Source organism: Mustelus asterias, chromosome 10 (genome assembly GCF_964213995.1).
Source record: "Mustelus asterias chromosome 10, sMusAst1.hap1.1, whole genome shotgun sequence".
NCBI lineage: Eukaryota > Metazoa > Chordata > Chondrichthyes > Carcharhiniformes > Triakidae > Mustelus > Mustelus asterias.
In genome coordinates, this window is record NC_135810.1 from 97,873,185 (window position 1) to 97,897,329 (window position 24,145).

Here is a 24,145-nt window from a genome sequence, read left to right on the forward strand (position 1 = left end):
GTGTCTGCGTGGGTTTCCTCCGGGTGCTCCAGTTTCCTCCCACATTCTGGAGCACATGCTGGTTAGGTGGATTGACCCGAACAGGCGCCAGACTATGGCGACTAGGGGAATTTCGCAGTAACTTCATTGCAGTGTTAATGTAAGCCTTACTTGTGACTAATAATAAATAAACTTTAACTTTAACATATGTTGTAAATATACGGTATGGTATTTCCTAAATGTGCTAGGGACGACAAACTGCTGGTCAATATCACAGCAGCACATCTCTGCATAAGCTTACACTAGTTTCAGACTTTTAACTGGAATATTAACCGTTTATTGGATTGATGGTACACATAGCTAAATTGAACAAGGTACAACAACATTTTGTACTGAAAGAGCAGACCCACTAATAGAGTGCAGTATTTTGAAAAGGTCGGTTTCTTTGCAGGACCTAACAAAGTTCAGCAACCACTTTAGCCTGGTACTCGTTATGAACAGGAAGGAGATATGCTTCTTCAATTAAGGAACTTAAAGATCTAGAAGTATTCAAATGCAATCAAAATATATTTGACATATGGAATCTGAAATTTAAAACTGTTAGGTTAAGCTGTTATATTATACAAGATTATGTTTTAAAAGCATTGAATTTGTACTTCAGTTTGTCACATCATTAAATACTTGTGAAAATGTACTATTTTATTCAGAGTTTCCTGTTTTTCACTGAAACTTTAAAGACATACAATCCCTGCTGTGTAGAAGGGGGTCATTCGGCCCATCGAGTCTGCACTGACAACAATCCATTCAGGCCCGATTCCCGTAACCCCACATATTTACCCTGCTAATCCCTCTAACCTGTGCATCCCGGGACACAAGGGGCAATTTAGCATGGCCAATCAACCTAACCCACACTGTGACTGTGGGAGGAAACTGGAGCACCCGGAGGAAACTCACGCAGACACGGGGAGAATGTGAAAACTCCACACAGACAGTGACCTGAGGCTGGAATTAAACCCAGGTCCCTGGCATTGTGAGGCAGCAGTGCTAACCACTGTGCCACCATGCACCCTGCAATGCTTTTTCCCCCAGCTGTTTACAATACAGTTAAGATATTCTATACGTGAGCAAATGTAGCCTATGAATGACAACTGTAACAGAGCGGCATGGTGGCACAGTGCATTGCTGCCTCACAGCGCCAGGGACCCGGGTTCCATTCCAGCCTTGGGTCACTGTCTGTGTGGAGTTGCATGTTCTCCCTGTGTCTGCATGGATTTCTTCTGGGTGCTCCAGTTTCTTCCCATACTCCAAAAATGTGCAGGTTAGGTGGATTGGCCATGCTAAATTGCCCCTTAATGTCAATGGGATTAGCAGGGTAAATATGGGGTAATAGGGATGGGGCCTGTGTGGGACTGTGGTTGGTGCAGGCTCAAAGGGCTGAATGGCCTCTGTCTGCACTGCAGAGATTCTATAATTTTATGTAACCACTACCAAAAAGTCAAAGCATCTCTTGAATAAGCTCAACTAAACTAATCATTCTCACTAAAAACTGCTTATTTTCCACATGGAAAATTGTGAGACCCTTATTGGCAGAACGTCATGTTAAACATTAGGAATAATAAAACAAATGTAATATGCTATCATTTTACAAAATAACTCACGTAAAACCGAGAAATACCTCATCAGTTGTATGTGTTCGTTCTAGCCTTTGCCAATTTTTATTTTGGGGGAGGGTTAATATCGAAGATAATGCATAATAATATTAAGAGACTGAAGAGATGGGATTATGAGGTGAACCCATCTGGGTTAGAACTTTGTCCAGCCATTGCAGTGGCCCATGCAGATGAATCTCTACCCAGCAGGGAGTGCTTGTAACGTCTTGGCGATGATACTCTGCTCCCCAGCCCTGAAATGATTTTTAAAAACAGTGTCAGTCTTACAATATGCAGTATTTTGATTTCTTTACAAAGTCTTTAGAGCCATGCCCTATTTCCCCACAGGGAGGACAGACAGACATCCTGTTATAAGGCTCCTAACAATGACTTTCTTGAATCAGTCAAGTGGAGAAATGGAAATTAATTTGCACAAGGAATCTCTTCCATTCCTGCTAGGAGATAACTCGCCTCCAAACACCCCAATGATATGAATTCAACTTATGGACAACGTTAGGTGACAGCTTGTATCAAATGTTCTAATGCTGGTGGACTATTATATTACACCATCATTTTTCCCATCATTGCTAGCTCTGGCTTGACCACATGAAGCACCATCAGGTCCAATTCTCCTCAGATAAAATTGCTCCAGGAGTAATTCTAGAATGCAAAGATGGTTCATGTGCTTCTTTTCCCCACTAGCATCCTTCTCCTTCATTTCCTCTTCCTTTCCTTCTCCAGGCTAACCTCCATTAACAAGTGTGTAGTTCAAGGTCTTGTTGGTGACTAAGATTGAGACTATCTGGTTAGTTGCCCCACTGCATCTCTCCTTTGTGCTGGCTCAGAAAGCCAAACTTCCTCTACTACCCCATCTTGACCTTGCATTTTCTCTAAATTTGTCTTTTCTCTCTCCACATGCTCCCTCCAAGCTCATTTTGCCCATGAGATCTGCCTCCTCCTCCCTCGACCCTATTCCCACTAAATCGATGACCACCCCAGCTTCCCTTCCTGGACTCCACATCAGCTGATAGAGGATCCTACACTTTCTGGATCTAGAAAAATACCACACCTTGCTGCCAGCCCCATGTTGAGAATCAGGACCCGGTGTGAGTGGCAGCCAACTTCCTGCTCTCCTACAACAGCACTGGGTTGCCCACAGCTCACTGACAGCAGTCAAATGTGACTTGAATTCAAACTGGATGCTGGCTTTAGCTAGTCAGTACTGGCACTCTGCCATTTCTATCTTTTTTGGGGATTAGGGGAAGTGGGGAAGGAGGTGTGAAATCTAAAGTTCGACCCTCAAAAGTTTGATTTTCATTAGCACTGCTGCCTCACAGTGATGGGGACCCAGGTTTGGTTCCCGGCTTGGGTCACTGTCTGTGTGGAGTTTGCATGTTCTCCCCATGTCTGTGTGGGTTTCCTCCGGGTGCTCCGGTTTCCTCCCACAGTCCGAAAGATGTGCTGGTTAGGTGCATTGGCCATGCTAAATTCTCCCTCAGTGTATCCGAATAAGCACCGGAATGTGGCGACTAGGGGATTTTCACAGTAACTTCATTGCAGTGATAATGTAAGCCTACTTGTGACACTAATAAATAAACTTTACTTTACTTGAATATTTTTTGTTAAGGAGCTGTGGATCTGATCTCCAAAAAGTACAGCGTCTCTGACTGAGGCTTCAGAAGTTTAATGTAAGCTTATATTTTATATAACTACTGCAAGTTGGAAAGGTTTTTATATTCTGAGTTCCAAAAGATTACTCAGTTTCTACTCCCCAAGCGTGTTAAACAATATTTAAAATATTTACTATTTTAAATAGTTCAGCAGACAACAGCTCGCAAAGAAAAATCTTTGAAAAAAAAGATTATAGATCACTATTGTTATTTACAACTATGATTTCTGGAAAGTAAAAATGTGGCATAAGTTGAACATTTTTTGGCGGCACGAATAACATCTTGCATTAACAGTCGTGGAATATGCCTTTATTGACACAACTAATGTTTTGGATATTGGATTTCATCAACTGTGTGCAGCACAAAACCTTTTCTCCATAATGACACTCAAGTACTTGCCTTCACAAAGCTCATGCGAATTGTGCACATTTTCGTCAATTCGTAGACCACCTCAAATCCATGATTTACGGATTGAGCTAAGAGCTGGGCAAAGAGTTGGTTGTTGAATATCTTGAGGCTGCAGCCGCTGGGAATCTTGCAAACAGTGGTTGGATGAAAGCCATGTTGATAATTGCAGTTGCGACTCTGAACAAAGATGCTGCCGTCACTCAAGCACTCGGCATAAACCTCACCTCCAACGTAGTACAGGTGGACACCTGAAAAGTTTTTTTTTGTCAAGAGTTTATTTTGTCTGCTTGCCTAAGGAATCTTCTGATTAAGAATAAATTAATATTATGAGACCTCCTAAAGGAATTTTTTAAACATACTTTATTTTTCTTTAGAGTAGATACCTTCAAATTATCTAGAATTTCCAGCCAAACAGGATCAGTTAGAACCAACAAGCCCTACTAATGAACCTGGTCACATATCACCAGTATGATGAATACATGGTGTCGGAAGTAGCACTCCCACTTCCTTTCCAAAAGTCTGGAGGGAACACATTGGCTACAAGGACTGCAGCAGTTCGTGAAGAACACTCGCCACCATCTTCTCAGGTCTACAAGAGATGGCAATAAATGCAGCCTGGCCAGCCCTGCCCATATCCCAAGCTCATATTAAAAGCATCAGAAGCAGTTCTCCATTTGTAATCTGGAGAAAAATTGAACATGGAAAAATCTACCTTTCATTTTATTGGCAGATTGCACATCTTCTGGTCTTAGGCTCCACTTAAGGTTTCTCACATAAAATCCCATATCATGACTGATCACCAGTTTATGAACATGCTCTGCCACCTGACTGTATCACTGTATTGCAGTTCTATTACCATGACCCAAAGAATAATGGATTAGATTCTCCAACCTCATTCACAGCCTGCATTCTCCCATCCCACTGCAGTGAACAGAGATTTGGCTGAGTGCCAAATTCTCTGTCCTTGCTGGCAGTGATGGTGGGAAATGAACAGCCAGCGAATTCTGACCAATATATCACTTATGAGGATCCAATCTCTTAATTAAATATTTATTTTTATAGTGCGACACTATGGCACAAGGGCGGCACAGTGGTTAGCACTGCTGCCTCACAATGCCAGAAACCCAGGTTTGATCCCTGCCTTGGGTCACTGTCTGTGTGGAGTTTGCACATTCTCCCCGTGTCTGCGAGGGTTTCGTCCGGGTGCTTTGGTTTCCTCCCACACTCCAAAGATGTGCAGGTTAGGTGGATTGGCCATGCTAAATTGTCCCTTAGTGTTGGGGAATTTGCAGGGTAAAAACTTGGGGTTACGGGGATAGGGCCTGGGTGGGATTGTTGTCGGTGCAGACTTGATGGGCTGAATGGCCTCCTTCTGCACTGTAGGGATTCTGTGATCCTATAACTAGTATCATAAAGCAGCAGTGCATTAATGCAATTCTGTTTTAAGTCTTATAATGTGCTCAACAATCAAAATCAATGACGCAAATGAGAGTTTAAACTCAACTGCCTATTCAGGTGGATGTTAAAGATCCCTTGGCTTTATTTGAGGAGGAAGGGTGAATTTTCTCAACGCCCGCCCGCAGTCACCAGTACCAAACACATTCACTTCATTGCTCTCCGTGAGGTATAGCTGTGTGCACAGTTAATGCCATGTTCACTTCCATGGTAACAGTCACTGCAACTTGAAGTAATTAATCTTATGTGAAAGGTTTTAATACAGCCTGAAGCACTAGTTATAACTGCACAGTTAAATGTGTTACATTTCAGTGTGTTATCCAAGGCACACATTGTTAAACTAAGCTGCCATTAAGTTTGGATGTGAACCTCTTTGTGTTACCTTTCTCGGCTTTTCTGTATTCCCTTTGCCCAGCTGCCCCGAGAAATTCCTGACCTCCGCAACTTACTGTGGGAAGGTGTCATGTACTTTTCCCAGAGATTTGAAAGGGAAAAGCTAAAAGTTCTTAGGTTAAATAACACATAACCTTTTAAAGAGAAAATGCATTTATTTATGGATCTGACCTTTGCCAATGTGCCTTCTGGTGTTTTCAATCGTAGAATTTCGATTTACATTTGACAGGAGCCCAAGGCAGAACCTGTTCTTATTATTGGAAGGATCTGTAAATCCGTCAACCAGTAAACTTGTTGCTGATGCATGAAAAGCCTCCCCAACTCTATTGTTTAACTCATAATAGACGATAGAGCACCAGTGGTCTGGTTCTTCATAGCAGACAGGCTGTAAATCTGCAAGGAAATCAATTGACAAGGTTTGACACCATCTCTACTAAAATTTCATCTGTGCTTACTGACATTACAGCAACAAAAAATAATATTAAAATAAAAGCAAGTGTCCCAAACCTTTCTGAGTGTAAATTAGCATTATAGCCAAGGACATTCTTCAATTCTTTCTTCAGTTATTTAACTGGGCGGCGCAGAAGCATAGCGGTTAGCATTGCTGCCTCACAGCGCCGGGGACCCAGGTTCAATTCCCAGCTTGGGTCACTGTCTGTGTTAAGTTTGCACATTCTCCCCATGTCTGCGTGGGTTTCCTCTGGGTGCTCCAGTTTCCTCCCACAGTCCAAAGATGTGCGGGTTAGGTGGATTTGCCATGCTAAATTGCCCCTTAGTGTCAGGCGGACTAGCTAGGGTAAATGCATGTGGTTGTGTGGATAGGGCCTGGGTGGGATTGTGGTCAGTGCCGACTCGATGGGCCGAATGGCCTCCTTCTGCACTGAGTCTAAATAATTTGACAGGATCTTGCAGTTGTTTCAAACCCCCTTACATGATGCTACAGTGCCCACCTGAAAACCAATAGTCTGGAAGAAGGGCGACATGGTGGCACAGTGGTTAGCACTGCTGCCTCAGAGCGCCAGGGACCCGGATTCAATTCCAGCCTCGGGTGACTGTCTGTGTGGTGTTTGCACGTTCTCCCCATGTCTGTGTGGGGTTTCCTCCGGGTGCTCCGGTTTCCTCCCACAGACCAAAGATGTGCAGATCAGGCAGATTGGCCCTGCTAAATTGCCCCCTTTAGTGTCCCAAGATGTGTAGGTTAGCGGGGGTTAGGTCAAGGCCTGGGTAAGATGCTCTGTCAGAGAGTCGGTGCAGAATTATGGGTCGAATGGGCTCCTACACTGTAGGGATTCAATGATTCTGAGTTACCAGGTGATTTGGTCAGCTGCTGATTCACATTAAATTTATATCGGTCACATCACCATAGAGACGCCCCCCCCCTCCCCTCCCCCTCCACTTTATTTCTCCCTCATTTTGTCAACACGCTGATTTATATGCCTATGTCATGGCATTAGTCTTTTCAATACATTGCTTAAGCAGTCCCTTTTTATGTATGGTTCTAGTTAATGGCTCGGAGGTGTGGAAGCCACAACATCAATGCACTTTCCAATACAGTTGGCTTGATCGGGGTTAGGAACTGACACCCTATTTAACTTTTTCCTTTCCCTGTGAGCGAGGGGAGTCTGACATCAATTGTTGCTGAGATTAGTGAAGTCAGTACAGATCAATGGTCAAAACTGTGTCCTTCTTGATCTGCAGAGTTCTGTGTTTAAGATACAAGTTAGTTTATACTGAAATTTTGAATCACACCATATATAAGAAACTGTTCATCACTGTGTAAATCACAATGGTTCCCCTCATTTATCAACCTTTAATGGCACAGCGCTTGTGCCAATCAAATGCACAGCTGAAATTAATATCTAATTAATAAAACAGTATTTAGATACATTTCTCCAATGGAAAGGCATAAATAAGGCATCGAAAGAATGAAGAAACAGCATAAAAATACTGAAATGTTGAATGCAACCAATGTAAACTGGAAAATTTCTCCTCCACAGATATACCATTACAAAGTTTACAAAGTTTATTTATTAGTCACAAGTAGGCTTACATTCACACTGCAATGAAGTTACTGTGAAAATCTCTCAGTCGCCACACTCCGGCACCTGTTTGGGTACACTGAGGGTGAATTTAGCATGGCCAGTGCACCTAACCAGCACGTCTTTGGACTGTGGGAGGAAACCGGAGCACCCAGAGGAAACCCACGCAGACACGAGGAGAACGTGCAAACTCCACGCAGACAGTGACCCAAGCCGGGAATCGAACCGGGTCCCTGGCACTGTGAGGCAGCAGTGCTAACCACATTAAAAACAAACTGAAGCATAATAGGCAAGACAGTAGCAGACATGATCACACACTGCATTCATTTCAAATGGCAAGAAGTAGTTGTGTAAACTCATTGTAAAATGATTTACTGTGTATTCCACAACTGTCCTGAACTTTAAGACTATATTTTACATTCACCTAATACGACTAACTATATAATTACAGTAAATGGTTATACCAGATTAGTCATGTGTGACACTCAGACAATGTGACTCCAACGGCAGTATTGTTGGGTAACACTCTGCAGCTGTAGATCGATTTACTGCTGCCGACATTTTAATAATCAGCAGTGCCACAAAATTGCTGTGTCAGCTCACCTTTACTCTCAGCCAATTCTGGACCAAATGAGGAGTCGCTTGAGGTATCCATAGGCTGAACATCCCGCACCACCGGTTTGTCCGTGGGTCCATACAGAGGCAGCGGTGTCTTGGCTGCAAATAGACATGGTTGATATTAGCTGTGGAGAAGTTGCCTGTTACTCGTTCAATCAGATGAGGCATACAAACAATTATTCTAGATTGATCCTTTAAAAATATATGCAGGTTCAGTAACAGCTAAAGTAACGGCCTTGTTAGATCAAACATAGGAATGGCTAAACAAAGAGACGGACCACGATCCATCCTGATACAATTATAGTGGCGTTTTTGAGAAATGGCAGATCCAGACATGATGGAAAGAGTGCTCCAGGGTTTTGACCAATGACACCTGTTCTTCAGAAGCACGCTACACTCACCACATGTCATGGCTCCGATTACTCATGCTGTGTCCCAAAATGTTACCTTCTGAAAAAATATTAAGGAGGCATGTGGGAAACTTTTCCGTATCAGGCGAGGGATGGATAATAAAAGTTGGGAGGTTATGATAGTACTGGCCACAGTAACAGTACTGAGGAGAATACTGGTCACCACATTACAGGCAAGATGCAATCACATTAGAGAAGGTACAGAGGGGATGTTATAGGGCAGGGGTCTCCAAACTACGGCCCGCGGGCCACATCCGGCTGGAAATTTGGAGACCGCTGTAAAAGGGTATTGCTAGGAATGGAGAAATTTAGCTTTGAGGAAAAACTGAATAGACTGGCACTGATTTCTTAGCAACAGAGGAGGCTGATGGGGAGTTTTTATTGAGGTGTACAAAATTATGAGTGTCCGAGATAAACACTGGATAAGGAGGATCTATTTTCCTCAATGGAGTGGTCACCAACCAGTTGTGAATAGATTTAAAGTAATCGAACCATAGAATCCCTATAGTGCAGGAAGAGACCATCCAGCTCATCAAGTCTGCACTGACTCTCTGCAAGAGCAATCCCCCTCTCCCCACCACCCCACCCCACGCCACCACCTCAACCATTTACCACAGCCGATCCATTCAACCCACATACCCCTGGACATCAAGAGGCAACTTAACGTGGCCAATCCACCTAACCTGCACAACTTTGGACTGTGGGAGGAAACCGGAGCATCCGGAGGAACTCACGAAACCCACGTTGCACAATGTGCAAACTCCACACAGACAGTGACCCAAGGCTGAAATTGAACCGGGGTCGCTGGTGCTGTGAGGCATTTTCCATACGCATTATTTTCTTTTCATTCAAGTGCTGGTCCCTTCATGAATTTTCTGTCCCCACATGGAGACTTTGCATTTCTCTCCATTCAGTTTGATCTGTCATCTATCTGCCCGATACCCAAGAATTTGCAAATCTCCCTGCAGTTTATCCAGCTCAGTTTTGGCATCTATTACCTTCATTAGCTCTGTAATATCTGCATACTTAGCCATTTTGCTTGCGAATCTTTGCTGCAAACCATTTATAAAGTTAGTAAACAAAGCTGAAGACACTCCCTGTACTCTTATCTTCTGCTTCTGATAGTCAACCAGCTACACATCCACTGAACACCACTTTATTTATTTTCAGTACTAGCTTTTTAAGAGGTAGTGTATCAGCAGTCTTATTGAAATCCACGTCCACTACCTCACTCTTACCAAGTTCTTTTGTCCCACTCTCAAAAAAAGTAACTTAGATTGGAACGACCTTCTATTCATGAATCCATCATTGAATCATAAAATCTCTACAGTGCAGAAGGAGGCCATTCGGCCTGTTGACTCTGCACTGACTCTTACCCAGACTTAGCCCATAACCCCACGGGTTTACCCCACTAATCCTCCTAACCTATATATCTTGGAACACTAATGGACAATTTAGTATGGCCAATCCACCTAACCTACACATCTTTGGACTGTGTGAGGAAGCCGGAGCACCTGGATGAAACCCACACAGACAAGGGAAGAATATGCAAACTCCACACAGTCACCCGAGGCTGGAATTGAACCCGGGTTCCTGGCACTGTAAGGGAGCAATGCTAACCACTGTGCCACCGTGCCGCCCCATGGTTATCTATTGTGATTTTATTTCCAACCAGATGCTCCATGATCTTATGGATTTCCATAACTTTACCCATAATCGATGTCAAACTTATTGGTCTGTACTTTCTTGGGTCATTTTGATACCTTTTTTCAAACAAAGAGTAAAATTGGCCTTTGTCTAGTAAATTCTAGAAGGCTTGCACCAGAATTCCTGAAACATCTTTTCTTATTTCCTTAAGGATCCTTAAAACATCTTATCTTCAAAGGCATTTCCTTTACTGAGACATCCTAACATCATGACAAATACTATAAAACATAAGTTTTTTCTCTGAATATTAGTTGAAATACTACCTGTGAGTTGGTATGGGCTCCTTGAACCAGAACTGCCAGGAGAACTGGGATAGTTGATGTTGGTTGGAGTCTGGGGGAAAGCGTTGTTGGATGAAGGAGGGTAGGGAGGATTTATTTGTTGATGGAAAGAGCTTGGGAAGGTAACATTGTGTGGCATCAAAGGTTCATTCTGAGGTGGCAGAGGCACATTGCGAAACTTGACAAGTAGACTGTGTTGTGGGTTGAACTCACTATGACGTGGCACAAGTACAGGTGGCAGCACTGCAAGAGAAGACAGGTTCAGACGGCCAACAGAGCTTGAACATCATTTTTTATCACAACAAAATCATTTAAAAGTAATTACAACTAGTAGGAGGTTACCAATAATTTTTGGTTTTAGAACAAAGAACAAAGAACAAAGAAAATTACAGCACAGGAACAGGCCCTTCGGCCTTCCAAGCCTGTACCGACCATGCTGCCCGACTTAACTGAAAGCCCCTACCCTTCCGGGGACCATATCCCTCTATTTCCATCTCATTCATGTACTTGTCAAGACGCTCCTTAAAAGTCACTACCGTGTCCGCTTCCACTACCTCCCCCGGTAACGAGTTCCAGGCACCCACCACTCTCTGTGTAAAAAATGCCTCGTACATCTCTTTTAAACCGTGCCCCTCGCACCTTAAACCTATGCCCCCTAGTGATTGACTCTTCCACCCTGGGAAAAAGCTTCTGACTATCCAAATTCTGTACCTGTGCTCGAACAAAACACATCAATTTGTAATATTTAAAATTTGCATGGCTGATTCAAAACTTGTTTAAAGTTTATTTATTAATGTCACAAGTAGGCTTACATTAACACTGCAATGAAATTACTGTGAAAATCCCCCAGTTGCCACACTCTAGCTCCTGTTCGGGTACACTGAGGGAGAATTTAGTTCCATCTGGTTCACAACGTTAATTGTAATATTTTTTATCTTTGCAAACTGATCCTCCCTTTCATCAAACATGCCCAATTCTTTAAGGAAGATGTGCTAGAAAGTAATTCCTTCGTCTAACTCTGAATCTGTTGGCAGTTGACACTGGGTCAATAAAACTGTTACAGTTTCAGTCCTGGCAGTGATGCTGAAAGGTGGTTATTTATTCAGTGGCCAAGTTGTTTGTTATAAGCTCTCCTCGACTATTAAGTAGACAGTTCTGGCGTGCCTGCTTGCTCCCATGTCAATTTCTGAGCAACGTTTCTTAAATATATTTGTTTAAACAGCCATGCTCGTTCATGTACCTCCAATCTTCTCTCCTCTTCTCCTATCCTGTTCCCATTCGCAGAATCACAGAATACTACAGTGCAGAAGAGGCCCTTCGGCCCATCGAGTCTGCACCGACTCATGAAATGCCCTGGCCTGCCCACCTAATCCCACTTGCTAGCACTTGGCCCATAGCCTTGAATGTTATGGCATGCCAAGTACTCATCTAGGTACTTTTTAAAGGATGTGAGGTATCCCGCTTCCACCACTCTCCTAGGCAGCCCATTCCAGAAATCCTGGGTCGCCCGGGATTCAAGTTGAAAATGTTAGCAGGATATCTAACTGTTGAAGACATCACCATCAGAGCTGAGGGGATCATTGTGTAATGATCAAGGATGGGAACCCGTAGCAGATCCTTCTCCTATTTCAGGGGCGCCGTGGTCAATTGTAGGTGAACATTAAGGACATTTCTGAGTAATTCTATTTCCAGGGGATATCTGACAAAGTGCTTTTTTAATAAGGAAAAACAACTCAGGTTGCTAGATCGGCAACTTGAATAAGATAATATCAGAAATGAATTTAAATTATCCTAGAGTATTCCATACAATTATTCCTCTCTCTTAGCAGCCTTGAGCATTAAGTGCGCCTTTACAAAATTGACATTTACCTGTGGCATCCTCAGTCATTTATCAGTTTTAATCATTGTGCACACATTCATGAATTAAGTACACATGATAGTATCTCTGGCTATGAAGCACTGCACATAATTTCAACACAAGAGAGATTGAAATTAGCTCTTAAAAGAACAAGTTATTTATTATGCTAACTGCGCAGAATTACCAGTTTTTTTATCAGAGAAATAATTAATCATTTAATGACTTAACATCCTTTGATGTTTTTCCAAATTATAAGCATATAAGCCACAATGGTCACACTGGATCCGCTAAGATTTCTATAATGTTTCTAAAACTGAATAGCATAAAATTGAATAAGAATATCAGCCGGGATTCTCCCAACCCGCTGCGCTGCTTGAGCAGGCCGGGAGAGACCAGCGGGGAGGGGGCCTTTTGCAAGGTTCACGACCAGAGTCACCCAAGCACTTTTTTTAGCGCAATCAGCTCCGTGCCGGAAATCGGTGTGGAGTGATTATCATATTGAAATTAGAATTTCCATTTGATTAACGGGCCCGGGACAGCATTCCCCAGGCCTGCTAGTGTCTCCTGCCATGCCGGGAGTGGTTCCCTCCAGTGGGGTTTACAACTGCTCTGCACTAATGGGGAACAGGGGGTCCCGACCCCATTGGTGGGGACAGAGGCCATTGAGCCCACCCCGTGAGGTCGGAGGCAATGGGGGGCAATGGGCACTGCCACTGGTGGGGCCAGAGGGCCCACAACTTGTCTGGATGTGCAAAATCTCACTAGCTGTCCTGTCTGGAGACAATACACATCTCTTTAACCTGTGCTTAATGCTCCCTCCACTCACATTGTCTGTACCTTTAAGACTTGTAAATTGAGTTTGTGTCTTTGTGCCCTGTTTGTGATCAGAACTCCCACCCACCTGACGAAGGAACAGCCTGTTCTGAAAGCTAGTGGCTTTTGCTACCAAATAAACCTGTTGGACTTTAACCTGGTGTTGTTAGACTTCTTACGGGGCCAGAGGGGACAGAGCACACTAGGAAGGCAGTAGCCTATTGGGCGGGGGGTGCGGGGGACCTGCTACCACCCTGCACTTGGAGCATTCGGGAAGGGAGGGAGGGAGGAGGATGATCGGGGCTGGCCATCGAGGATGCCCATTGGAACATTTTATAGCATGGGCAACACATTATCAGGGTCAATTGGCTGGTTTGCAAGTCTAATTGACCCTTGATTACTTACTTGAATATGGTGGGCAGGCAGCTGGTTTTGCCCCTCAGGAGTGGACAGGAAGGTACTGAGATGGGCATCTGCCCTATTTTACATCCCCAAACCGCCCAAAACACACCTAGCAGGGGTATGTAAAATACAGCTGCTTTCTTCCAAATGACTATGGAAAGCCAGGGTGCATTCCTCAGGAAATATTTGCTCGGTGCTTGCTTGGCATTGGTCAAAGTGACAGAAGGGAAGTTTGTTGAAACTTCACTTTAAATTTGAGCACATGCAATTTCCCTATCCCACCCCAGAATAATCAAATTACTGCAATCTTAACTTGGTTCTGTGGTCTTCTATCCCCACTCACTCCAAGCAGTTTTGCTCATTGGCCTGAAACAAGCTCCATAGCCATTGGTTAAATCTGCTTCGCCCCACTGCTGTCAACAAGTAAACTTACAGAAACATCAAGAAAAAGGTGATGGATTCATCCAATTTTTTTTTGTTTATATATCAATTCAATCCAATCAAAGTCCAATTCAAAGTCTCAGCAAGTGAAACATTCCAGATCCAAGCTGACAAGACAGGGCTCTCACTTCCTGTCTTGGGCTTGATCTACCTGATCCAAGCTGATTGGAGCAGACATTGCACCTCCTCCATGGCTTGATCTCATTTTCATCTTAGCCAAAAGGCCAAGATGCCGCTTTAAAAAATTGCTTCAACTGAAGCCTCAGTGTAACCTCATGACTTCAACCAAGTGCAGCACAGAAAAACTACACTTGACCTTAGCCAAAAGGCTGAAAAGCGATTCACTAAAAGAACAGTGAAATGGGCGAGAGTAAATTGAATCTTTAGCAGTCAAACGTGTTGCTAAGCTCATGTTAAACCTGACAGGTTTTGGTCGTGCTTTTACCACTTAGAATCACCTTCAAAAAACCATTTGAAAAGATTACGTTGAATTGTAGTTGCAAGAAATTACTAAATACACTACCGCACATACAAGGTTTTGCTAATAGCTTACTCAGCAGATTTTTCCAGAGACGTTCTTTTCATACACAATACCAAAACAATTGCTCCATCAATGCTTTAACTCCGGTACACATAAACTTCCAAGTCTGGATGCTATTAATTAAATGCTCAGGTGCAATAAATCTTTGGGTGCAAAATAATGACAACATGGCACAAGCAATATTTATTGCACATTGAATTTAACAGGAACATGACTTAATACTTAATTGTCATTCTTTGCAACAAAAATTTATTTATTCGTTCATGGGATGTGGGCATTGCTGGCTGGGCCGGCATTTATTGCCCATCCCTGAGGCATTTGAGAATCAATCACATTAGGATCGCTCTTGGTATCTACCAGATGGCATTTGGAGACATGTCAACATAAGTTCAAGACATCATTTATTTTCAGGTTGCAAATGATATTAAACAGGATGACTGACCAGGTTTAGCTTTAATTTAAATTATTATACTTCATTTATTTATTATTTATTAGTGTCACAAGTAAGGTTACTTTAATACTGCAATAAAGTTATTGTGAAAATCCCCTAGTCGCCACACTCCAGCGCCTGTTCGAGTACACTGAGGGAAAATTTAGCATGGCCAATGCACCTAACCAGCATGCCTTTTGCACTGTGGGAGGAAACCGAAGCACCCGGAGGAAACTCACGCAGACACAGGGAGAACGTGCAAACTGTACACAGTGACCCAAGCTGGGAATCGAACCCGGTTCCCTGCTGCTAACCACTGTGCCACCGCGCCGTCCTACATACTTTCAGTTGTGGGCACTTTCTACCTGCAGGCCTTTAACATGAATATACATTGATTGTAGGAAATCAAACAATCACACAACCAATTCCCCCAATGTTTGCGTGAATCCTAGATTAGCGAGGTAATACTCCAAGATGGCAGGCTTGAGAAAAAGACAGGCCAGTACCCAATGAAAGAGCTTTTTAAAGAGGGTGCGTTTTTGCTTCCATTAGGTTATGGGCTTGCGATTGTATTGTGTAATTGTTAAGTCAGGTTTCATTATACTTGGAGTTAAATCTGTAGGTCAGGATGGGAACTGGATTAAAGGAACTACCGCGATAGACATACCTGGCATTTCTACCCTCCTGTAATGATAAGGGTTAATGCATACTTCTTTCTGCTTTGAGCCAAATGGGAACTCACAATACTCGAGCGGTTTTAACTCATGGTGGGACTGTAGATCCGGCCATCGCCATACCCTGCAGTAAATTACATGGGGTAAACCTTTACGGTGAGACACTTGTAATCTCCCATCCAAGGATCTTGGAATGGTGACACATTTACTGAGCTGTCCCGGTGCACTGAGGGCTTTCTCCAGTTCCTCCATCGCCCCTTTCTTTTTCTTCAGTTTTTTCACCAGTGAGTCCACAGCCTTTTCGGCCCATTTCTCCTCCTCGTCTCCTTGTTTCCACCCCAGGAGTCTCTTCACCGCGGGGCTTGTGAAGGAAAACAAGCTAACCATAGTCATCATTGAAAGCACAGAGGAGGCGCTTTTTTTAAACAGTTAGGAAATGTGAAAGAAATGTCATCATTGAGGCCTCCAAAGCCCGTGGAGTGTGATAACCATTCGGGATAAAGTTCCAGTGATATTTGGAGGTCAGCCACAGCGAATCTCTTCAATGTTCTGAATGTATAGCTGACCACTGGGAAAATTTGAGACGCTTCCAAAAATGAATGCCTTTCTTCTGTAGTCAGATACCAGCTGCTATTAATTTCACCTGTTGGAACAATACAGAACCACGTTAAAGATCAGATAGCTATTGACTATCCTATTAGACCACATCATTGTATCAGTTTACATTTCAATGCTACAATAATTGCTATGAAATGCAAAGCAACCCCTTCTTCCCGGAACTAATTTACAGTGTAAGGATGTATATACATATGTACACACATACATGAACATACATATCCACTCGCGCACATTCAGCCAAGACTGAAGTGGCAAAATTTCATTGGCACAATGTGTAATATGTGATTAAAAATCGCCATAGTCCCAGATGACCATAGGCTGCTCTCCACTTTGAGGGAGAGAGCTGACTGGTGGTGATTTAACCTGAGGATCAGCACATCTTAGGCAAGATTGAGAAGACTCATGAATAACCTTTGCAATGTCTGCTTACTGCACTGTTTCTGCAGTTAGAGATGGCTAGGGAATGATGTTAGCACAAAAACAACTCGAGAGTCTGAAAGCATATGAAGCAAAATCTGTAAATTACAGATCATAGAATCATAGAATCCCTACTGTGCAGAAGGAGGCCATTTGGCCAATCAAGTCTGCACCCACTTTCCGACAGAGCATCCCACCCAGGCCTTATCCCTGTAACCCCTTTTATTTACATCGCTAATCCCCCTAACCTACTCATCTTGAGACACTAAGGGACAATTTAGCATGGCTAATGCACCCAACCTGCACATCTTTGGACTGTGGGAGGAAACTGCAGCACCCAAAGGAAACCCACGCAGACACGGGAAGAACCTGCAAACTCCACACAGACAGTGACCCAAGGCCAAAATTGAACCCTGGCACTGTGAAGCAGCAGTGCTAACCACTGTGCCACCGTGCCACCCATGCATTGAGGACTGGCGCCAGTCGTTCTTCTTTTGTAGGTGTCCTTAGTTTCGAAATGAGCATTCTATGCACTGAAAAAAATATTTCAGGGGAATGGGGAGTTATTTACCCAGCATCCACCTTGGCACTGAAACCACTCTATCACTAAGTCGGAGTTGCACCATGGAAAGCATTCTTTCTGGTTGTATCATAGATATATGTGACAATAATAAACCAAATGAAATCAAATCAGAGCCATGGAAAAATTATCCAATCACAGGAATGGAGGAGATTCTCTGCCATTATGGTAAAGAGCGGCCCAATCAGTGAAAATCTTTGATCAAACTTGCTGCCATCTCACACTGACCTGCAAATTCTGCATTTTAAGTTGCAATACGGTTTGGTGCATTGAAGGCTGTCCATACAGCTTACCAGCCAATAAAGTATTTTTGTTATGCAGTTACTGTTGTAATGGCAGCCAATGTGTGCACATCAAGCTTCCACTGAGTGCTATGTCATAATAACCAGGTAATCAGTTTCAGTGACGGATTGGTCAGGATACTGAGGGTAACTCTCTGCTGTTTATCAAATGCCATGGGACCTTCTACCCACCCAGTGAGAGCAGAAAGGGCCTCGGTTTAAAATCTCATCCAAAGGCAGCAGCCCTCACAGTAAAGTGCTCCCTGAGGTGTCAGCCTAGATTTTTGTGCATAAATCTCTGGAGGTGGACTTGAGCCCGCAGTCTCTGACTCAGATGACTAACGAAACCACGGCTCTGCATGCTGAGCATGCATGGGCTTAGAATTGGAGGAAATGACTGAGAAAGGATTGAGAGAAGCCAGGAGAAAGTTATTTGAAAACAAGTCAAAAATTCTAAAATTAGGATTTGAGCATCTTGGAGAGATTGGTAATCATGGCACCACAGCCACAGAGGATGTAATTCGTGGCTTCAATCAGGGATCTTTCAATGCTTTGGCTGGAGCAGAAATCTGATTGGGGAGTTTCATACGTGCATACAAATTAGGAGCAGGAGTAGGCCATTCGGCCCCTCAAGTCTGCTCCACTATTCAATAAGATCACAGCTGATCTGATTGTAGCTTCAACATCATAATCCTCCCTCCCCCTGATAACTTTTCACCCCCTTGTTAATCTATCTAGCTCTACCTTAAGACTCTGTTTCCACTGCCTTTTGAAGAAGGGCATTCCAGAGACTCACGATCCTCTGAGAGGCAAAAAATTCTCCTCATTTCTGTCTTAAATCAGCAACCCCTATTTTTAAATGGTAACCCCTAATTCTAGATTCTCTAGAATCCTCTCCGCGTCCACCCTGTCAAGGCCCCTCAAGATCTTAAAGGTTTTGATCAAGTCGCCTCTTACTCTTCTAAACTCTAGTGGATACAAGCCTAACCTCTCCAACCTTTCCTCATAAGACAACCCACCAATTCCTGGTAATAATCTCAGAAACCTTCTCTGAACTGTTTCCAATGCATTTACACCTTCCCTTAAATAAGGAGACCAGAGCCAACATGGAGTTGTGAGGAAATGGGAATGGATTTCAGAAGCAACAAGGATTTTGGAGAGGAATGCAAGGTTGGAAATGGGGTGGTAGTTTTTCAAGACCAGATGGGAGGGATAAAAGCACCGGCGGAACAGATGGTTTCAACATTAGTGAGAAAGAAGTCCAAAAGCTCTTCACATTTGTTGACCGAGGTAAGGGTGGAGGGGACAAAGGAAAAAGAGTTTGAAGTGGAAGACTGTAAGATTGCTGATCTTTACTGCTACCTAAAACAACTACAATTTACAAACTCATTTGAAAATGCCCTTTTTCAATATATGGAACATAGATGAGGATGAAAACCGCTTTACAAAACCAATCAATCTTTGTATTAGTAAGAAGCTGATATCACACCATCAACACCAGTTATATAATATGGTGTATTATGGAAGGATGGGGGAGATAGTGGTAATGTCACTGGATTAGCAATATTCAGGGTCTAGTCTAGACTAATGTTCTGAGAACAATCCCACCATGGCAGCTGGGTGAGATACCATCTCAGTAATGGTGACCACAACTATCATCAATCATCCTAAAGGCAGTCCCTCTGGGTCAAGGATGACTTGCTTCCACACAAAATAATAGTTCTTAGGTGACTGAGGAGTCCAATGTGTGGCCTACTGTCTCTGTCACAGGTGAGGCAGGCAGTGGTTGGAGGAGTGGGTGAGATGGGTTGCCCGGTTGCCACATGCCCCTTTTGCTGTCAGGAGTTGGTTTCAGCTTGCTCTGGGGGGGGATGAAACTCAAGGTGTTCCATTCCTTCCCAGATGCTCGTCCTCCATTTTGGACCAGTCTTGGACCAGGGATTCCCAGGGGTCGGGGGGATGTTACATTTTTTTCAAAGAGGCTTTGAGGATGAACTTGACACATTTTCTCTGCCCTCCTAGGGCTCGCTTGCTGTGTCGAAGCTCCAAGTCGAGCGCTTGTTTCAGGAGACTTTTGTCAGGCGTGCGGGTGATGGGGCCCTCCCAGCGGAGCCGATCGAGGATGGTTAATGCTTCGATGCTGGGGATGTTAGTCTGAGTGAGGACACTGACATTGGTGCGTCTATTCTGCCAGTGGATTTGCAGGATCATGAGGAGGTTGCACTGGGGGGTGGTACTTCTCTGAGGTTTTGAGGTATCTGCTGTACTTAGTCCACATCTCTGAGCCATATAGGAAGGTGGCTATCCCTACAGCTTTGAAGACAATGAGCTTGATGGTGGGTCTGAGGTCCTGATCTTCAAACACTTTTTCCTCAGGCAACCAAAGGCTAGGTTGGCACACTGCAGGTGGTGTTGAACGCTCCCAAGGTATGGAAAGTGCTCCATGTTGTCCAAAGCCTCATCGTGGATTTTGATAACTGGGGGACAGTGCGTATGGCGGGGGCAAGGTGGTAGCGGACTTTTATCTTCTGGATGTTTAGTGCAAGGTCCATATTCTCAGTGAAGGTGCTGAGCTTGGAGCTCAGCCTCCGAATGTGTGCAGACACAGGTATCGAGTGCAAAATGGAGTTCAATGACAGAGGATGGGACGACCTTGGATTCGGCATGCAGTGGAGGTTGAACAGATTTGCGTTTGTTCTGTAGTTTAGCTCCACTCCAGTGAGGAACTTGCTGAGGGCGGGATGGAGCAAGGAAGATTGAGAAGAGTGTCAGGGCAATGACACTGCCTTGCTTCACTCAGTCGGAATGTGAATTGGGTCTGTGGTGGATCCGCTGGTCAGGATCACGGCTTGCACATCACTGTGGCGCAGACCGAGGATGGTGACAAACATTTGGGGGCAGCCAAAACGGATGAGAATGCTCCATAATCCTTAAAACTCCATCTGGTTCACTAATGTCCTTTAGGAAGGAAATTTGCCATCCTTACCCAGTCTGACCTACTGACTTAATCCAGACCCAATGGTTGACTCTTAACTGTCCTCTGAAATACTCCATTCAAGGGTAATTCGAGATGCCCACACCCCAGGAAAGAATAAAAAGCTCTTTATTGATGTTGGGCTGTAGTTTGTAACTGGCGGACAGATTTAGCCCCCAAGGCCAGGAATTGACCTCTGAGAGGTTCCATTAAACCCTCCGAAGCTTCCCTGAAATATGAGAGAGTTCCCCACACAAGACCGCGGAGATTTTAAACCAAGTCTTCTTTAAAAAAAATTGGCCAACAGGTGAATCTCTTCTGCCTGTCCATATCTCTCTCGCTCTCTTCCACTACTGGCTGGTGACATCCAGGATTCCAACTCCTCACAATTATTCTGTTGTGATGCTAAAACCTAGGTGATTTTATATACTTTTTAAATATTTTGATGGATTAAGTTTAACTCGTTCGACAAAATATTTTTTTTAAAAACATGTATCCATCATGACTGGCACCAGTAACTCTGAGTTCAGAATCGATAATGAGAAATGAATGCGAGCAAAAGTATTTAACACTCTTCACATAAAAAAATGCATTCGAAGTTCGACTTACTGGTCCTTCTGAAATGCCCGAGGATCCCATTCAGCGCCGCCCGTGTGAATATCTCATGGAGGGCAAGGGCAGATTAAAGAGAGGCTTCACTACAAGTGACCAAAAAGCAGAGGTGAGTGTGCTAGAGCGAGGGGAAATCCGCGAGGGTGAGGGTAAAGCTGACTCCTCACACCCAGGCAGACACATTCGCAGTCACAGAGCACCGCTGTCGCAGCCCGTGGAGTCAGAGTGAGTGAAGTGCCAGAGAGACAGTCAGTCTGAGTCTCACAGACCTTTTCACAAGGAGCAGGCTAAGAGGATGCCAATCAGGGGGCCACAGTCACACAGTTACTAAGTGACACTCACAGCCAAGTCAGCGAGTCACGGTGCTGCTAATCGAAAGGCAGCCAGGGTGCCAGACTCAAAGGCTTAACGTTTGAATCTCAGCCACAGGTTTGCTTTCGCAAGAGTCAGCGTCAGGAAACATGCAGCCTTAGACCATTCCTACACACTGGGATTTTGGCACCAGCATAGCACTGACATAATCATCATGTCAGGGTCAAAAGTGCAGCATTATGCTGCTGGTGCCAGCCCAGTCTCATCTGTACAGAGACACAACTTGGAGAAGTTGTCTCAAATGCATTTTTCTTTTCTCTCGTATCAAGGATGTGAAAGCCACCTTTAAGACGAAATAGCCTTCAATCTGGCACACGGCACAAGAAGCCTGCAAATCGCAGTACAGTACACGCCTCAGCTTGAAAACAACTGATCTGACCTCTACAGCGGTGTGAATGGCCAGTATAACTACGCTCTCCCCACAAATCTGCTATATGCAAATAGTGTTGGCATCAAACCATGACACTCACACCAGTCAGTCAGTCAGGGGCACATTACTCCTGAGTGATGTTTGGATATTATAGATGCAGTCAGGGCAGGTGTCGCTCCAAGGGAAGTTCAGTTCCACATACCTGCATACCTCAAATTGTGTTAACATCTGTGCCCACTGACCTCCAATTGCAATTGAAATTTCTAAAGTAAGAATGAAGCAAGATTTCATGGCCCATTCTTTCTAGACTATCTCGGTCCTTTTTAAATGTGTTAATTGATCTGTGGGCTAATTGATTTCCATGTGCTCTCATTCCCAATGCCAAACAACCCATTTGTCTGAGAAATCATGAGCTTTACATATCACATTTGTGCCAAAACCCACCAATCCGCAATGGTTGGATTAAAGCATCTTCATCTCCTCCATGCTCTTCAATAGCAATGGAAATCTTGCCTTTTGAAACCAGTTCCTCAAAGTGCAGTTTCTACCTGTCTTTGGCAAGTCTTTAGTTATTATCCTTTTAAGTTTATTTTTAAAGTTTATTTACCAGTGTCACAGGTAGGCTTGCATTAACACTGTAATGAAATTACTGTGAAAATCCCCTAGACGCCAGACTGTTCGGGTACACTAAGGGAGAATTTTGCATGGCCAATGCACCTAACCAGCACGTCTTTTAGACTGTGGGAGGAAACCGGAGCACCCGGAGAAAACCCATGCAGACATGGGAAGAACGTGCAAACTCCACACAGTCAGTGACCCAAGCCAGGAATCGAACCCGGGTTCCTGGCGCTGTGAGACAGCAGTGCTAACCACTGTGCCATTGTGCTGCCCTAAACCCTTCTTGGGCTCACTATCTGCTCTGACCCCAGATGGAACACTTAAGCTTCCTTCGTCACTAATGCTGACCTCAAAAAGCTTGATTTCCCTGTTGGCGCCAAGATGCTCATTTCACCCTTAACTCTGAATAGTAGCCAAGCCTTGAAAATAAAAGCAAAGGGCTGCAGATGCTGGAGGTCTGAAATAAGAGTTGAAAATGCTGCTGCCATTATTTCCTATCTAATAATTAGGACTGTGCCACATGTGATTTCTCTTTTCAGCAGGGGTGATGTACACCAAGTCTCATACTGCCAGCCCAGAAGGAATCATAGAATCCCTACACTGCAGAAGGAGGCCATTCAGCCCATCAAGTTTGCACCGACCACAATCCCACCCAGTTCCTATCCCTGTAGCCCCACATATTGACCCTGCTAGTTCCCTGACACTAAGTAACAAATTAGCACGGCCAATCCACCTGCACATTTTTGGACTGCGGGAGAACATAAGAACATAAGAACTAGGAGCAGGAGTAGGCCATCTGGCCCCTCGAGCCTGCTCCGCCATTCAATAAGATCATGGCGGATCTTTTCATGGACTCAGCTCCACTTACCCACCTGCTCACCATAACCCTTAATTCCTTTACTGTTCAAAAATTTATCTAACCTTGCCTTAAAAACATTCAGGGAGGTAGCCTCAGCTGCTTCACTGGGCAGGGAATTCCACAGATTCACAACCCTTTGTGTGGAGAAGTTCCTCCTCAACTCAGTCCTAAATCTGCTTCCCCTTATTTTGAGGCCATGCCCCCTAGTTCTAGTTTCACCCGCCAGTGGAAACAATTTCCCTGCTTCTATCTTATCTATTCCCTTCATAATCTTATATAGAAACATAGAAAAGCTACAGCACAAACAGGCCTTTCGGCCCACAAGTTGCGCCGAACAATTTCCTTACCTTCTAGGCTCATCTATAACCCTCTATCTTACTAACCTCCATGAACCTATCCAAAAGTCTCTTAAAAGACTCAATCGAATTCGCTTCCACCACCACTACCGGCAGCCGATTCCACGCACCCACCACCCTCTGAGTGAAAAACTTACCCCTAACATCTCCTCTATACCTACTCCCCAGCACCCTAAACCTGTGGCCTCTCGTGACAACCATTTCAGTCCTGGGTAAAAGCCTCTGAGAATCCACTCTATCAATACCTCTCAACATCTTATACACCTCTATCAGGTCACCTCTCATCCTTCGCCTCTCCAAGGAGAATAGACCTAGCTCTC

At 44.1% G+C, this 24,145-nt stretch overlaps 1 protein-coding gene across 4 annotated transcripts; it reads right to left on the reverse strand.

Annotated features, from left to right (window-relative positions):
- Positions 1-1,622: 1,622 nt before the first annotated feature.
- Positions 1,623-21,640, reverse strand: smad9 (SMAD family member 9). 4 transcript variants are annotated; one of them, XM_078222268.1, is made up of 7 exons: positions 21,248-21,640; positions 15,837-16,411; positions 10,592-10,852; positions 8,197-8,310; positions 5,726-5,947; positions 3,698-3,954; positions 1,623-1,882 (listed from the first exon to the last, which is right to left on the reverse strand). In XM_078222268.1, exons 2-7 carry the CDS (start codon positions 16,162-16,164, stop codon positions 1,739-1,741), a joined length of 1,326 nt encoding a protein of 441 aa, XP_078078394.1. In that variant the 5' UTR covers positions 16,165-16,411; positions 21,248-21,640; the 3' UTR covers positions 1,623-1,738. The 4 variants fall into 4 exon arrangements, with proteins under 4 accessions (XP_078078394.1, XP_078078393.1, XP_078078395.1 ...); XM_078222267.1 differs by having other exon boundaries at positions 15,762-16,411; positions 21,248-21,635; XM_078222270.1 differs by lacking the exon at positions 3,698-3,954 and having other exon boundaries at positions 1,628-1,882; positions 15,762-16,411; positions 21,248-21,601.
- Positions 21,641-24,145: the final 2,505 nt, after the last annotated feature.

Bases quoted from the DNA above. Each gene is read 5' to 3' on its own strand.
- smad9 (XM_078222267.1), bottom strand. From the start codon at position 16,164: ATGATGACTATGGTTAGCTTGTTTTCCTTCACAAGCCCCGCGGTGAAG. The intron at 10,853-15,761 runs GTATGTCTATCG...CTTCTCTTGCAG, and splicing joins CAGGAGGGTAGAAATGCCAG to TGCTGCCACCTGTACTTGTG. The intron at 3,955-5,725 runs GTCAGATCCATA...AAAACTTTTCAG, and splicing joins CAGAAGGCACATTGGCAAAG to GTGTCCACCTGTACTACGTT.